Source organism: Talpa occidentalis, unplaced genomic scaffold (assembly GCF_014898055.3).
Source record: "Talpa occidentalis isolate TD23 unplaced genomic scaffold, MPIMG_talOcc4v2.1 talOcc4.6, whole genome shotgun sequence".
Lineage (NCBI taxonomy): Eukaryota > Metazoa > Chordata > Mammalia > Eulipotyphla > Talpidae > Talpa > Talpa occidentalis.
The window spans coordinates 112,141,030-112,156,300 of NW_023604972.1; the positions used below are offsets into that span (position 1 = coordinate 112,141,030).

A 15,271-nucleotide genomic window follows, 5' to 3' on the forward strand; every position below is an offset into this window, starting at 1 on the left:
AAAATCCCTAACTTTTTCTGAACCTTAGTTTTCCTTATTTATAAATTGCAGCAATATTTACCTCCAGGAGTTAATATGAAGATCAAACAAAAATAACATTTAGGAACAAGCATGACACGAAATAACTGCTAGATCGATGTTAATTACATTTCTCTCTAAGTTTAAAGAGGTAATCATCAAATGATTGCTATGTGTAAGAAATATGCTAAATTCTTTGGTAATAAAAGGCAAAAGGCTTGCCCCCTCCCCCTACTCCCTCCACCGCCACCACACACCCACCCCTACCAGTGTTGCAGGGGTTAAAGTCTCAGTGCTATCAAGCTATCCCTAGCCACTATGGCATGAGTTAGATCCCCAGCCACGGCACTAATCCACATTGGAGCAGCAGACCTCTCATATCTCACCTGCTATTCCACTCAGCAGTGTATTTCAGTAGATCTGTCTGTTCTGTTCCCTACTCTGTCTCTGGTGAATCCCCCCACACACACACCGCACCTCTGGCCTGTACCCCAGTTCTTGTATGCATAAACAAATAAATCAAAAAAAAAAAAGAAGTAGGATTTGAAGGGTACATAGGATGTACATAGGCAATGAAGGACAGGAAGTTGGTCCACATGAGTGAAATAGAGTGAACAGATGTGGTACTGTGCAAGAGGCCTTTTTGTTATTAAACAATAGATTAGCATATATACTGGATAAAATGTGTGGAAGTGTAGTGACAGAAGTAATTGGGAGAGTTCAGCTGAGACTAGAAGATTCTGATTCCCAGAAAATGAATTTAACAACTTTACCTATAGATTGTGAAGAGCTACTTGGGATTTGGAGTTAGGTGACTGACAAGAATAATTTGATACTTTAGGTCACAGTAATGTTCAAGGTAATTTAAAAATGATAGGAATGCCATTTTGGTGACTGTTGCACTTTCTTAGGTTGTAAGGGTGGGAGGGAAATTTAAGGTTTCAAATCGGAAATTGGAAAGGAAGAGATATTTAAAGCAAAAGTCAATAGAAATTGGTGATTTACTATAGAAAAGGAGAAATCGTGTTATATCAGTATTACAGATAAGAAAAATCAAAAGGATAAGTGTGATTTAGGTGAATTTGAAGAGCTTGCCATCCCTTCTGCTGTTACACTGTAATACATCATTGCTTCTATACAAAATGCTCATAAAATTCAACTGCATGTACTTCCCTTAGTTGTTTCCTTACTCATTGTAAAAGTTTTGTTCCACAGCAGCATCACAGATACCCTCATCTTCTCTGTCTCATGCTTTCATGTTCCTCATCTGCTGTCCCTTACTAACCTAATCTAAAGGGGGGAAAAAACAGTGATTTAAGTTAAACTTTAAACTCTGTCTAGTTTTTGCTTAGCAGAGCTAAGTCCTTCAATTTTATAATACCTATTTTCCCCATAAACACTTTTTTCAAATGTCCTGACTATCATCTGTAAGATACAGGTTATAGGAAGGTAACTTTCATACAAGTATTCTTACAAGCATTATACTCAAAATTATATTATAAAAATAATGCGTATGTTAACATATATTTATTTAAATATGTGTATTTGTAAAATATTTTCTTTTATAGCAATGAACTTATATTTTTTATTCTGTAGTTTGATTTGGTTTTTTTTATTATGCTACCTTTTTTTGCCCCTAGTAACTGACTAGTTTTTTCTGTAGAGATGTAACACTCTTAATTTTCAATTTTTCCTTTTCAGTTAGTATTGTAGTATTGTAGTAAACATCTCTGTACCCGAAAATCTGCACATTGGTATTGTTTCTCTATCAAAATTCCTAAAAGCAGATTTGCTAGATCAATGGGTATGATATAAAAAAAAAAAGTTTGCTATCATACATTGAAAAAAAACAATTTAATCTTGCTCTTTTTATTTTCTCATCATTTTATTGGGAACAGAATGAAAGGTACATGCAACTTGCTGCAAAACTTCTGGATGCAAAGGAGCAAGCAACTACCTTTAAACTAGAAAAAAACAAACAAGGCCAAAAAGAAGCTCAAGAAAAAATAAGGAAATTTCAAAGAGGTAAACACTAAAATTCTTAGATGTAGGAATGTCTTTTCTTTATAATCCTTCCTAGGTTGGGAAGGATTAATATGGTTGCTCTTTCCTAACAGTTTCAATCCAGGATTGGCAAACTTTTTCTGTAACAAGCCAAATAGTAAATATTGTAGGTTTTGCAGACCATATGTCAACTATTCAACTCTACTATCACAGCACAAAAGCAGCCATAGACAATACATATACATAAGTGAATATGTTCTCAGAAAGCTTTACTTATGGACACTGGAATATGAATTTGCATAATTTTCACATCACTAAATACTTCCTTTTTTCCCTCAACTAATTAATTAAAAAGGTAAAAATCATTCTTAGCTCATAGGCCATATAGAAATAGCCTCAGGGCTGCATTTTTCTTAAAGACAATGGTTTGTCAACCTCTGGTATATGCCATAAAATACGCCCTCCATTTAAGAAGGAGAGGTGATTATAATTCCATGAGTATTTGTTTCTAATAAAGATGTTTTCCCAGACCCTTCTACATCTGTTAAACAATTTACTTAAAAATTTTTAGTATATGATGTGGAAATAAATTGCCTGTGACGTCTAGCACAAATTCCCAGTAGGAGTGGTAAATAAGTAATTATAAGGGAAAAAGAAGGAATTTTTGGAACCACCTTTGAAAAGTAAAAAAGCATTAAAAATCACTGCTTAAAGCTAGCATCATGTTTTTTAGATGGCTTGTATCACTTTACTATGTAAATATCTGTTCCCTCAACTAATAAAATTTTTATAATGAAAAAAAAACTAGCATCATGTTTTTTCTTGGTAGAAATGGAAACTTTAGAAGACCATCCAGTATTCAATCCAGCTATAAAGATTTCACAACAACAAAATGAAAGGAAAAAGCCTTCTGTAGCCACAGAAGGGGAAAGTGCTTTGAACTTTAATTTATTTGAAAAATCAGCAGCTGCTACTGAAGAAAAAGGTAAAATAAAAGAAATGTGTTCCGGGGTATAATCTATAAATAGTAAAATGTCAAGGACATATAGTTGAGAAATTGTTACTTTGCAGTCTCTTAAACTATGTAAGATAAAAGTAAAGTTATGCTTCCACAATCTGTCTTGGAAAAGTAATAATTCTAACTTGTTTAGCATTTTGTAATTAACAGTGCTTCGGCCTTGTTTCTGCCCAGTCCTTCCTCAAAACTCCTGCCAGAATTATCTTTGCATAACACAGGTCTAAATATAGGTTTTCTGTTAGAAACAATCACTCACAAGTTGGAACTTTGTTTCCTGGTATGGAAGAGCCTTTGCTTTTCAACCACACTCTTAACCTTCACCTTAACCTTTCCACTTAACCTCCCAGCTGTGTACTATAGCCATTACATTTACACTTGATCTTAGCCTAAGGATTGAGCAGTACAGCAACGACATTTAAAACAAAAGCAGTTGTTCATGGTGCTATGACTTTGCTTGTCCTGTTATTACTTGACCAACCTTTCCTGTGCTTCAGGGTTAACTCAAACAGCATCTTTTTCCAAGCTTGTCTTTTTGTCTGCCATTCACCAGATACATAGAATCTTGTGTGCTGCTGTGTTCCCAAGTAAATTATTAATATAACTAGCTTAATATTTATAGCCTTATTATAGTCAGTGAGTCTCACACTAAATTGTTAATCCTATAAATTATTCTTTCCACTCATACTTATGAAATCCTTGTTGGTCACAGGGTCAGGTGTATGTGTACAGTCAATAACAAAATAACCTTGTCTCTGCTCTCTTCACATGTACAGTCTAGTAGGGAAGGTACACTTTGAATATGCACAATACATAATTACAGATTGTGATGTACGCTGTCAGGGAAAGAAACTGTTTTCTAGTAGTAGAGCTAACAAAGGACCTAATTTGGATTGGGAAAACCTTACTAATGACTTATTCTCAGTTCTAACATATGCTCACACTATAACGCCTGCTGAGGAGTTGGTGGAAAGAGCCTCTTAAGGAGAGGGACAGTACATTGGAAGTTTAAGGTGGAAAAGACTTTAAGAGCAGCACTATTCAGGGCCTCCCCTGGTGGCGCAGCGGTTGAGTGCTGGGCTGCGAATCTGCCCGCAGCCTCTGCAGCGTGGGTTCAATCCCCGGCGAGGGTGAGGGTCCCACACAGCATGCAGACCTCTCCTGCCTCACCTGCTGCTCCCCTCAGCAGTGTACTTTGTCAGTCTGCCTGTTCTACTCCCGGCTCTGGCTCTGGTGAATTCTCTCACCCTCCTGCGCTTCTGACTGTACCTAGTACTTGTATGAATAAATAAATAAATCTTTAAAAAAAAAAAAAAAAAGAGCAGCACTATTCAACACAACACTTTGATTGGAATGGTCTATATTTGCACTATCCAGTGGGCTAACACTAGCCTGAGGTGAGTATTGAGTCATACTTGAAATGTGATGAATACAACTGAGAAACTAAAAATTTAATTTTAATTAATTTTAGTCACATGTGACTAGTGGCAACTTTATTGGACTGGCAGGCTTAGAGCATTTAAGGAATTGACTTGATAGTCATTATGGCTACTGCATAGTGAGCATGATGGGAAAGCGACAACAGATAGATAAAGAATGACCATGGAGGGCTGTTAGATAGTAGTGAAGAATTGAACTTTTTTCCATATATAATTGAAAATAGTAGGATAGTGCTGGTAAAAGTTAAGCAGGAAATGACATTTGATTTATATCTTTTCAAAAGATTATCTTTCCTGTGTGGTAGCCTACTTAACATCATAATGCAGAGTATTTTATGTCATCATATGAATAGTTTCAGAAAAATTGTATGAGACTACATAAGTTATTCAAGAGACTTTTTAAAAACAATTCAGATTGCTTCCATTCTGTCCATCAAGAGGATTTCCTTACATAGCTTATAGAAAAGCAAGCCTTTCTGTCTTTCCTTTCTTCACCTATTCTCTTCTAAAAATTATTCCCAAAAGTGAAAAGACTTTGCTCACTCAAATGAGATTTTATACTGTATGTCCATTTTTAAAGAACCAATCTTTGTCTATCATTTTAGAAAAAAAGAAAGAACCTCATGATGTAAGAAATTTTGACTATACTGCTCGAAGCTGGACTGGAAAATCTCCCAAACAATTTCTGATTGATTGGGTCAGGAAAAATCTTCCCAAGAGTCCAAATCCTTCCTTTGAAAAAGTTCCAGTAGGTAGATACTGGAAATGTAGGTATGTTTTTATGGTTAATTGAATGAACTTTTAGAAAAATATAAGATGAAAATATTTTTGTTTTTTATTAGTTAATTGACATTTAGGAAGTTTTCTAATTCTACATCTCAGGTTGAAAATCATCTAGTACAATGTCTTTCATGAAAATATTTAAGTAATAAATGTAAACTTAAGTTCAATGTAATGGAAATTCTGACTTTTTTTAATTTCATTAAAAATATTTTTGACTTCTTTGTAGGGTGAGGGTAATCAAGTCTGAAGATGATGTACTGGTAGTATGCCCTACCATCTTAACAGAGGATGGCATGCAAGCTCAGCACCTAGGAGCTACATTAGCTCTTTATCGTTTAGTGAAAGGGCAGGTAAGGCTTATTGACCTAGGTATTTAAAAAATCACTGTAATGTGTTTTTTTTCAACATTTAAAATTGTACCTGCATGTAGAAGGTAATACTTAATTATTGACTTTACTGCCAGTTTTCCTTTTACTACTACTATTTCTGATTAATCCTCATTTCTGCGTACTTATGACACTGACTTCATCTCACTCATAAACATAACTCAGTCTTTCTCTTCTTAGAACATAGACTTTTGATTGGTTCAACTTTTCACACTAATTTATAGGTTAAAAAATAGTTGTGCTAGGGTGGATGAATTAAGAAAAGTTTTAAAACCCGTCTCTCAACATTAAAAAATTATATTGTTTCATGTTTTTAATTTTAGATTATATTAACTATAGCTAATTTAAGCAAAGATTGAAGTACTACTGAGGAAGTACTTTTAAGAAAACACAGTATTCTCTTTTTTTTGGTAACATTTTCTTTTTACAGTGAATGTGTATGTCTTTTTCATGGGAAATCAGAATTTTAACTAATTAAGCAGAACTTCAAACAATATCTCTTTTCCAGTATTTGTCAATAAAGGTCCCTAATGACTTTATTCTCTCAATTTTATCTTTATCAATCTACCTTTACTCAGCTAAGCTGAATTGATAGAAATTAATATCAGTGTTACAGAGATAATTACACTTTTATAGCACAGAATTAGGATAACTTAGATTTCATCCAGTGTACTTCATTTAAAAATACTTTGGGGCCTCACCTGGTGGCGCAGCAGTTGAGCGCTGGGCTGCGAGGCTGCCCGCAGCCTCTGCAGCACCAGTTCGTTCCTGGCCGCCAGCGAGGGTCCCACAAAAAAAAAAAAATACTTTGACCTGTGACATTATACAACTCCAGTGTCTCAGAGGGTGCTTTATTTTAAAAATGTTTTATGGCTCATGTACATAATTATATAGTACCACTGCAGTGATAAATAATAAACGTTCATTCAGTAATTTACTTTTTCCAGGAAATAGCAGTTTACAAGAGCTTACCTTTTGCTATGACTATAAGGGAGGGAGGGGGAGTACTTTTATTAGCCCCATATACAAATATAAGAACTGAGACACAGGGCCTCCCTGGTGGCGCAGCGGTTGAGCGCTGGGCTGCGAAGCTGCCCGCAGCCTCTGCAGCGCCGGTTCGATCCCCGGCCACCAGCGAGAGTCCCACATGGCGCGATAGACCTCTCCTGCCACGCCCGCTGCTCCCCTCAGCAGTGTATTTTGCCGGTCTGCCTGTTCTGTTCCCTGCTCTGGCTCTGGTGAATTCTCTCACCCTCCCGCGCTTCTGACTGTACACAGTGCTTGTATAAATAAATAAATAAATCTTAAAAAAAAAAAAAAGAACTGAGACACAGAGTTTAAATTACTTTGCGTCACAAAGCTAATAAGTCTAGAAACCTGAATATGATGTGCTGTTTATAACTTTATGTCATATGCATATAATTTTAAATTAATGAATTAGTAATTTAAGAGACAGATTACATTTTGAGAGGAAGATAGCCGGCCTTCTAGTTCTCACATACTGGAATTCAGTATTCAATAGTTAGTAAAAATACACAAATACTGTTTTTTTCCTTTATAGTCAGTTCATCAGTTACTTCCTCCCACTTACCGAGATGTTTGGCTAGAGTGGAGTGATGCAGAAAAGAAAAAGGAAGAATTAAATAAAATGGAAACCAATAAACCACGTGATCTTTTTATTGCCAAACTTCTAAATAAATTGAAACAGCAGCAGCAGCAGCAACAACAGCATTGCGAAAATAAGAGAGAAAATGCTGAAGATCCTGAGGAATCTTGGGAAAATTTAGTTTCTGATGAAGACTTTTCTACGCTGTCTTTGGAATCAGAAAAGGCAGAAGATTTGGAACCTGTTAGAAACCTCTTTAGAAAGTTGCAGAGCACAGCTAAGTACCAGAGACTTCTAAAGGAAAGGCAACAGTTACCCGTATTCAAACACAGGGATTCAATTGTTGAAACTCTTAAAAGACACCGGGTAGTGGTTGTGGCAGGTGAAACAGGGAGTGGTAAAAGTACTCAAGTACCACATTTTCTATTGGAAGATTTGCTTCTAAATGAGGGGGGAACAAGTAAATGTAACATTGTCTGTACCCAGCCCCGAAGAATCTCAGCAGTGAGTTTAGCCACAAGAGTGTGTGATGAATTGGGCTGTGAAAGCGGACCTGGAGGAAGGGTAAGCTGTTCATTTCAGAGAATGGTGACATTCTCACTTTTGTTCTTGGGATTCCTGAATGATTTCCAGTAATTCTTTTCGATGAGCAGAAGGAAAAACTATAGAAGAAGTGCTAGACTTTTTTCAAACCCTGTATTTTTAAAAACTGGGAAAAAGTGCTTAAATATCAGCTTTTGAAGTACTTAAATTATGTTTGTTGGCATATAAGTATACACAAAACTGGCCAAGCCTTAAACCAAAGTGACCACAGAGATAGGAATTAGTAAAATTGGTCAGAGCTAAATGTGAATTTCAATTTCATATAATTGAGCTTACTTATACTTTGAATTGTTCTTCCTAGGGTTGGTATTTGACATTTTTGTCTATCTTTAAGATAGGTACCCCTTCATTAAAACATTTTTATGTCAGAAGTTAAAAAAATTCAGCAAACTGTTTGGGTTCTCTCATGGAATATAAGAGGAAAAAGGAAGTTTCTGTCCTGTTAAGAACTTACGTTAAGAAGATGACAGACAGGCATAAAAAACAAAAGACTGATGGAGTAAGAAAGAAAGAAAGTATGGTAATAGAAGCGTTCCCATCAGGCATCGCTGGTATGATGCTAGCTGCTTTTTAATGCTGATCTTGACAGAAGAGTAGACCAAATTATAGGAGGTGCTTTAAAATTCTGTTCCTAAGTACCTCAATATTTTGGTCCAAGATAATTTAGTAAGAAGCATCTGTTATGGTTTCCATAATCGTATCAGTGGTGCTTGAAGCAGGTGAAAAGCTTTTTCTCCTAACACTTTGAAAAAAAACAAAGGTTTTTCTGTTTAAAGTTACTGAAACAGGGTCTCCCTGGTGGCGCAGGCAGTTGAGCACAGCACTGGAAAGCTGTCTATAGCCTCTACAGTGCTGGTTCGATCCCCGCCGACCACAGAGCAATCCATATGGCGCGGCAGACCTCTCCTGTCTCACCAGCTGCTCTCCTCAGCTGTGTATTTCAGTCAGTCTGCCTGTTCTGTTCCCCATTCTGTCTCTGGTGAATCTTCTCACCCTCCCGCACATCTGGCCTGTACCCCAGTTCTTGTATAAATTAAAAATAAAAATAAAGTTACCGAAACAAACTATAGTTTTATATAATTGAAAATCATGGGGGGGAAATTTTTTTATTTTAAATTGTACTGAATAGGTTTACTTATATTAGTCTATATAATAGCAAGATCAGCACCTGTCCTTGGCTTTCTAAGGTTTGTTTCCCAGATCACTTGTGAGAATTTAATCTCAGCCTTATATTCTCCCTTCAGAATTCTTTGTGTGGTTATCAGATCCGCATGGAATCTCGAGCTAGCGAATCTACCAGGCTGCTCTATTGTACAACAGGGGTTTTGCTAAGGAAACTTCAAGAAGATGGCCTCCTCACCAATGTGTCTCATGTTATTGTAGATGAGGTGAGTAAATTCATTATTCATGTTCAGATCAATTCTAACCGTTTATGTATTAAAAATGTTATTTCTAGTGGCTAGATTACTTCATGTTTACTGAATGCCAATTTATATATAATAATTAAATAATTACATAATATCCTCCAAAAATTTACTCAATGTTGGATGCAGTTCTAAGGACTTTATGTATATATGCATTTACTCCTTCAAGCAATCCAGTAAAACAGATATTCTCTATTTTGCAATTGAGGAAACTGAGTCTAAAGAAAGGTTAAATAGCTTGCACAAATTCACCTGGCCAGTAAGCTCTGCAACTAGGGGTTCAAACTCAGGCAGTCTGACTACAGTCTGTGCTACTACCAGTATAGTGCCTCTCAACTGCATTCAGTTGTTAAAGCATTTTCATCTCACAATACTAAGTAGTTACTACTTTTGGGATTCTCTCCTAAGTGCTTTGCATGATCTCATTTGTTTATCACAACCATTCTATGAAGTATGTGATAATTGTTTGTATTCTCATTTTATAGAAGAAATAAACCTAGAGATATTTAAATAACTTCTCTAAAATCATACTGTAAATGGCCAGGCCAAGAAAAATTGATTCTAGAGCATGAACACACTTAATCACCGTTGCCTCCCTTCCAAGTCAATAAACAATCAAACCTGTTTTAGTTTGTTATCTTGATGTACTTTATCTTTGTATGTTCCCTTAAATCTTAGTAAATAAAAATTAAAAAAAAGTTGGGGACCTCCTCAGTGGGGCAGCAGGTTGAGCACAGCGCTGTAAAGCTGTCCGCAGCCTCTGCAGAGCAGGTTCAATTCCTGGCCAGCCAGGGAGATTCCCACATGACGCAGCAGACCTCTCCTGTCTCGCCCACTGCTCCCCTCAGCAGTGCTTTCAGTCCGTCTGCCTGTTCTGCTTCCTGCTCTGTCTCTGGTGAATCCTCTCACCTTTCCATGCCTCTGGCCTGTATGCCAGTTATTGTATAAATAAAAAATAAATCTTTTAAAAAAAAAACTTTGTTTAAAAAAAAAGAATAAAAAAAGTTGGAAGGTAGACTGTACATTCAGCAGGTTAAGTTTTGGCAGTGTACCATGTCTATTGTGAACTATAACAGGTTTCATTGCTCTTCCCCAAAATGCATGTGTTAGAAGCACCTAAAAACCTTTTTCTTTGATAGTTGTTGAAGTCCCTATCTGATTCCTACTAATTGACTACACTTTTTCTACACAGTAGATAAACTGTCTCATGGTAACGGCAGCCACACAGTTCTATATTGGTGGCAGATCTTTAGGAGTCACCCTGGCTTCTAAGTGAAATTTGAGAGATACCTTAATCTTATCAGCCAGACACTTGCAAATCATCTCCTAAGATAGCTGCTACTGTAGCTAATCTTGTTCCTTACATCTGATTTTTACTGGCTTCAATTTTAGAGGTTGTCTGTATTTTGAGTTCTGAAGATCTGCCTTATTTAAAACATACAGCTTCTCTCTCCCCCCCGCGTATACTGACTATATTTAAATATTAATTTTTAGATTTATTTTAGCCATTACCAGACCTTCTATATGATCCATTGTTTACTTTTTATCTCTCTGTACTAGGTTCATGAAAGAAGTGTCCAGTCAGACTTCCTCCTAATTATCTTGAAGGAAATTTTACAGAAACGCTCCGATCTACACTTGATTCTAATGAGTGCCACTGTAGACAGTGAAAAGTTTTCTACATATTTCACACATTGCCCTATTCTCAGAATTTCAGGAAGAAGTTATCCTGTTGAGGTATGTTTTCTTTATATTACATGTGTAAATAGAAACTACATTACCAGCCAGAACATTTTCCCAAAAGATAAGTCCTTGTAGCCTCAACTCAGAAGTGTTCCTAGTCAGGAACCTGTTCCATGAGAGGACTTGGAAATCGCCTGGAGACTGCTGTTTGTTTAATGAGTAAGGCCAGGTGGAAATCAAACTGAGGGTAAATAAGCTAGAAGGACAGATTCTGCTGACAGCCATAGCTGAGAAGCACAGAACATAAAACACATTTCCATTATCCAGATTGAGATTGGCTGCCTGGCAATGAGGAACTCCTTTTCACCTACCCCTAACATATAGGGTTGTCCTTGAAGCTTTCTTTCTGCCTGTTCTTAATGTTGGCCCTTTTCATTCAGCTGATAAAGACTGCTCTTTTACTCGGTGTTTACATATAAATTGAACACCGCACTGTGAATCTGTCCTCAGCCTCTGCAGCACGGTTTCAATCCCAGCCAGCCTGGGAGAAGCCCACATGGTGCAGCAGACCTCTCCTGGCTCACCCGCTGCTCCCCTCAGCAGTGTATTTCAGTAGATCTGCCTGTTCTGCTCCCCATTCTGTCTCTGGTGAATCCTCTCATCCTCCCACACATCTGGCCTGTACCCTGGTTCTTGTATAAATAAATCTTTTTAAAAAATTGCAATTCATCCTAAGACTTCTAGAGACAGACCCATCTGTATTGTCCAAGTTCTTCATAATGCAAAAAAGAGTAGAGCTTTTTTAAAAAGATTCTCAGTTAGCATTTGGTGGCATTCCAAAGTTAGCAGTCACCTTTATTCTATTTGAAATGGCATTTATTGAGGGGCCTTTGTGGTGGTGCAAGGGGGTAAGTCTTAGCACTATGAAGCTATCAGCAGCCACTGCAGCAAAAGTTTGATCCCCAACCAGGGGGCTAACCCACATGGGGCAGCGGACCTCTCCTGTCTCATCTGCTGCTCCCCTCAGCAGTGTATTTCAGTAGATCTGCCTGTTCTGCTCCCCACTCTGTCTTTGGTGGATCCTTTCACCTCTCCGCACCTCTGGCCTATACCCCAGTTCTTGTATGCATAAATAAATCTTTTTAAAAAAATGGTATTTATTGAAAAGCATTTGAGATCACCATTTATATCCTTTATGCAGGTTTTTCATCTGGAAGATATAATAGAAGAAACGGGCTTTGTACTGGAGAAAGACTCGGAATATTGTCAAAAATTTCTGGAGGAAGAGGAGGAAGTAACCATTAATGTTACAAGTAAAGCAGGGGGAATAAAAAAGTATCAGGTAAAAAGAAAACATTTAAAAGATATCTGATAATGATATTGACACCAAAATCTGCCATAACATTTTAAAATCTTAACGGCTAGCACAGTGAATTCAAGTATAATTTGAGGTAGAAGAAAGAAAAATATTATGAGCAAATTTTAAAGTTTAGTTCTTTAATCTTTGTTTCATATACTCCAATCTTGGCTTTATAGTATTTTGTCGTCTTGTACTATTCTGATACACATAAAAGATCAAGTACCATATATGCAAGAGGCAGCTTTTACTATTTCATAGCAATGATCAGTTAAAAAGCTATGTTTTCCTGCATTTTAACCAGTGTTTAATTATATGCAATATTTTCATTGTACTCGTGATATGTTACACATGTATCCAAAGTTAAATTTACTTTATCTTGTAATTAAGCAGATAAACCAGAAAAGCAAAGGGGCAAAGGGGCCTTCCTTGGTGACACAAGGGGTTAAACATCAGCACTACAAAACTATCTGCAGCCACTGCAGCATGAGTTCAATCCCCAGCCAGGGTGGTGACCCACATGGCGCAGCAGACCTCTCCTTTCTCGCCCGCTGCTCCCCTCAGCAGTGTATTTCAGTCAGTCTGCCTGTTCTGTTCCCTGCTCTGTCTCTGGTGGATCCTCGCACCACCACCCCCACCTTTGGGCTGCACCCTAGCTCTTGTATGCATGAATAAATAAATCTTTTAAAAAACAAAAACGATTTCCCTAAAACCCCAGAGATAAAAATTATAGATTAAAGAAACACTTAAGAAAATTAAAGGTATTTCAAAAGAGATGATTGAAAATCAGCAACCTAAGGAGAAACTGGAAGGAATGAAGCAGGTGTAAGCTACTTATTAAACCTTTCTTTGACCTGGTTGGTTTTGAGCTGCCACAGAATAATGCATACATTGTTCTGTTTTTCTTCAGTTCAGTAGTATGTGCATGCCAACATAAAAAGGTTTTGCTATACTTAAGGAGGCTCAAATTAAAATATAGGAAAGAGCTGGAATTTTATTATGCTTTCTGCACTGTTAAAAATACACTCTTGTGGGGCCTCCCTGGTGGTGCAGGGGTTAAAATCTCAGTGCTGTCAAGCTATCACCAGCTACTGTGGCGTGAGTTCAATCCCCAGCCAGGGAGCTGGGGCAGCAAACCTCTCCTGTCTTGCCCTGTGCTCCCCTCAGCAGTGTATTTCAGTCGATCTGCCTATTCTGTTCCCCACTCTATCTCTGGTGAATCCTCTCACCTCTGGCACCTCTGGCCTACACCTCCATTCTTATAGGCATAAATAAATAAAAATAAGTCTTTTAAAAAAAATACACTCTTGCTATATTTTAACAAAATAATGTGACAGTGTGAAAAATGTAAATTTCAGTCAATAAAATACTTTTTTTTCCTTTTTTGTCTTAGAAAAATATGTAATATTTTTGTTCAACTTTTTCTAAATGTGTTTCTTTTAGGAATACATCCCAGTTCAGACTGGAGCAAGTGTTGACTTAAATCCATTTTACCAAAGGTATAGCAACCGCACTCAGCATGCTATTCTCTACATGAATCCTCATAAAATCAACCTGGATCTCATCTTGGAACTTCTTACATATTTAGGTAGACATCTATTTCTAATATATCTCCATTTGTCTTGATAAACTTTTTTCTACTAGAGATATTTGACTAATATTTTGTATGCTATTCATTCTTATTTTGAATATTGTATTTTAAAAAATTTTTCAGACACAAGTCCTCAGTTCAGAAATATTGAAGGAGCAGTGTTGATCTTTTTACCAGGCCTTGCTCATATTCAACAGTTATATGATCTCCTATCAACTGACAGAAGATTTTTTTCTGAGCGGTAACTAAAAATCTTTATTATATTCCTCGTAGTTTTAAAATAGAAAAATGATTCAGACATTAAAACTCTTAATTAGAGCTTTCAAAGTCTATTCACCTTTTTTTAAAATTGTCTGTAGTAAAGCAAGTTTGTTTCGTTTTAACATTTCTGTTACAGCATTTAACTATTAGAAATTTTAGGTACTGTTTCTACATTTGTCTTATTTTCTTAATATGATTAAGCAAAGGAAATGTTGTGGTTCACAATAAAGTGGTGACACCCCTCACCAATCCACTGGATGGTGCAGAACCCCAATAAAAGTTGTAGTGTATTATCCATACACATTGAATTGGCTATTTATTATATTGTTTTTATGCAGTTTACTACTGCTGTCAGTGATTATCACTTCAACATCAGAACAAATATTTTTTTAAGATTATTTATTTATGCATAGAAGAACTGGGGTACAGGCCAGAGGCATGGGGTGTAAGAGGATTCACCAGAGACAGAGTGGGGAACAGAACAGGCAGATTGCCTGAAATACATTGCTGAGGGGAGCAGCGGGCAAGTCAGGAGAGGTCTGCTGCACCATTTGGGTTGCTCCCTGGCCGGGGATAGAACTCGTGCTGCAGTGTCTGCGGACTGCTTCATAGGTTGCATCTTAATCCCTTGTACCACCAGGGAGGCCCAACATCAGAACATATTTTTTAAAAAAATTTTTAAGTTTTTCTCTCAGTGGGTTATATGGGATTTCATTGCACCACTCTCAGAACTTTTGTGTGCTTAAAAGTTTTCATAATTTGGGCGGGGGCGGGAGGGGAGGGATTGGGGTCAGAATGGGGGGGCTGCAATTGTATGGGGAATATAAAAATAAAATTTATTATTAAAAAAAAAATAAAAAAAAATAAAACTAACAAATTCCTAAAAAAAAAAAAGTTTTCATAATTAAAAAAAAACTAAGTTGCTTCCTATTTGCAAATAAATTTTGTTATTCCTTGCAGTGCCTTCTAAAGAGAAACTCTTGCTAAGAACTATGATTTTAACTTTCAGATATAAAGTGATAGCTCTGCATTCTATTCTTTCAACTCAAGATCAAGCTGCAGCATTCACATTTCCTCCTCCAGGAGTCAGGAAGGTAAATT

At 36.8% G+C, this 15,271-nt stretch overlaps 1 protein-coding gene across 1 annotated transcript in view; it reads left to right on the forward strand.

The window, feature by feature from the left end:
* DHX29 (DExH-box helicase 29) overlaps positions 1 to 15,271 on the forward strand; it is a 42,252-nt gene that overhangs the window by 11,700 nt on the left and 15,281 nt on the right. Inside the window, 11 exon segments of the mRNA XM_037530801.2 lie at positions 1,917 to 2,043; positions 2,852 to 3,007; positions 5,082 to 5,247; positions 5,486 to 5,609; positions 7,207 to 7,815; positions 9,099 to 9,242; positions 10,839 to 11,015; positions 12,163 to 12,303; positions 13,762 to 13,906; positions 14,033 to 14,150; positions 15,180 to 15,264. Of these exon segments, the coding sequence (XP_037386698.1) occupies positions 1,917 to 2,043; positions 2,852 to 3,007; positions 5,082 to 5,247; positions 5,486 to 5,609; positions 7,207 to 7,815; positions 9,099 to 9,242; positions 10,839 to 11,015; positions 12,163 to 12,303; positions 13,762 to 13,906; positions 14,033 to 14,150; positions 15,180 to 15,264 (1,992 nt within the window).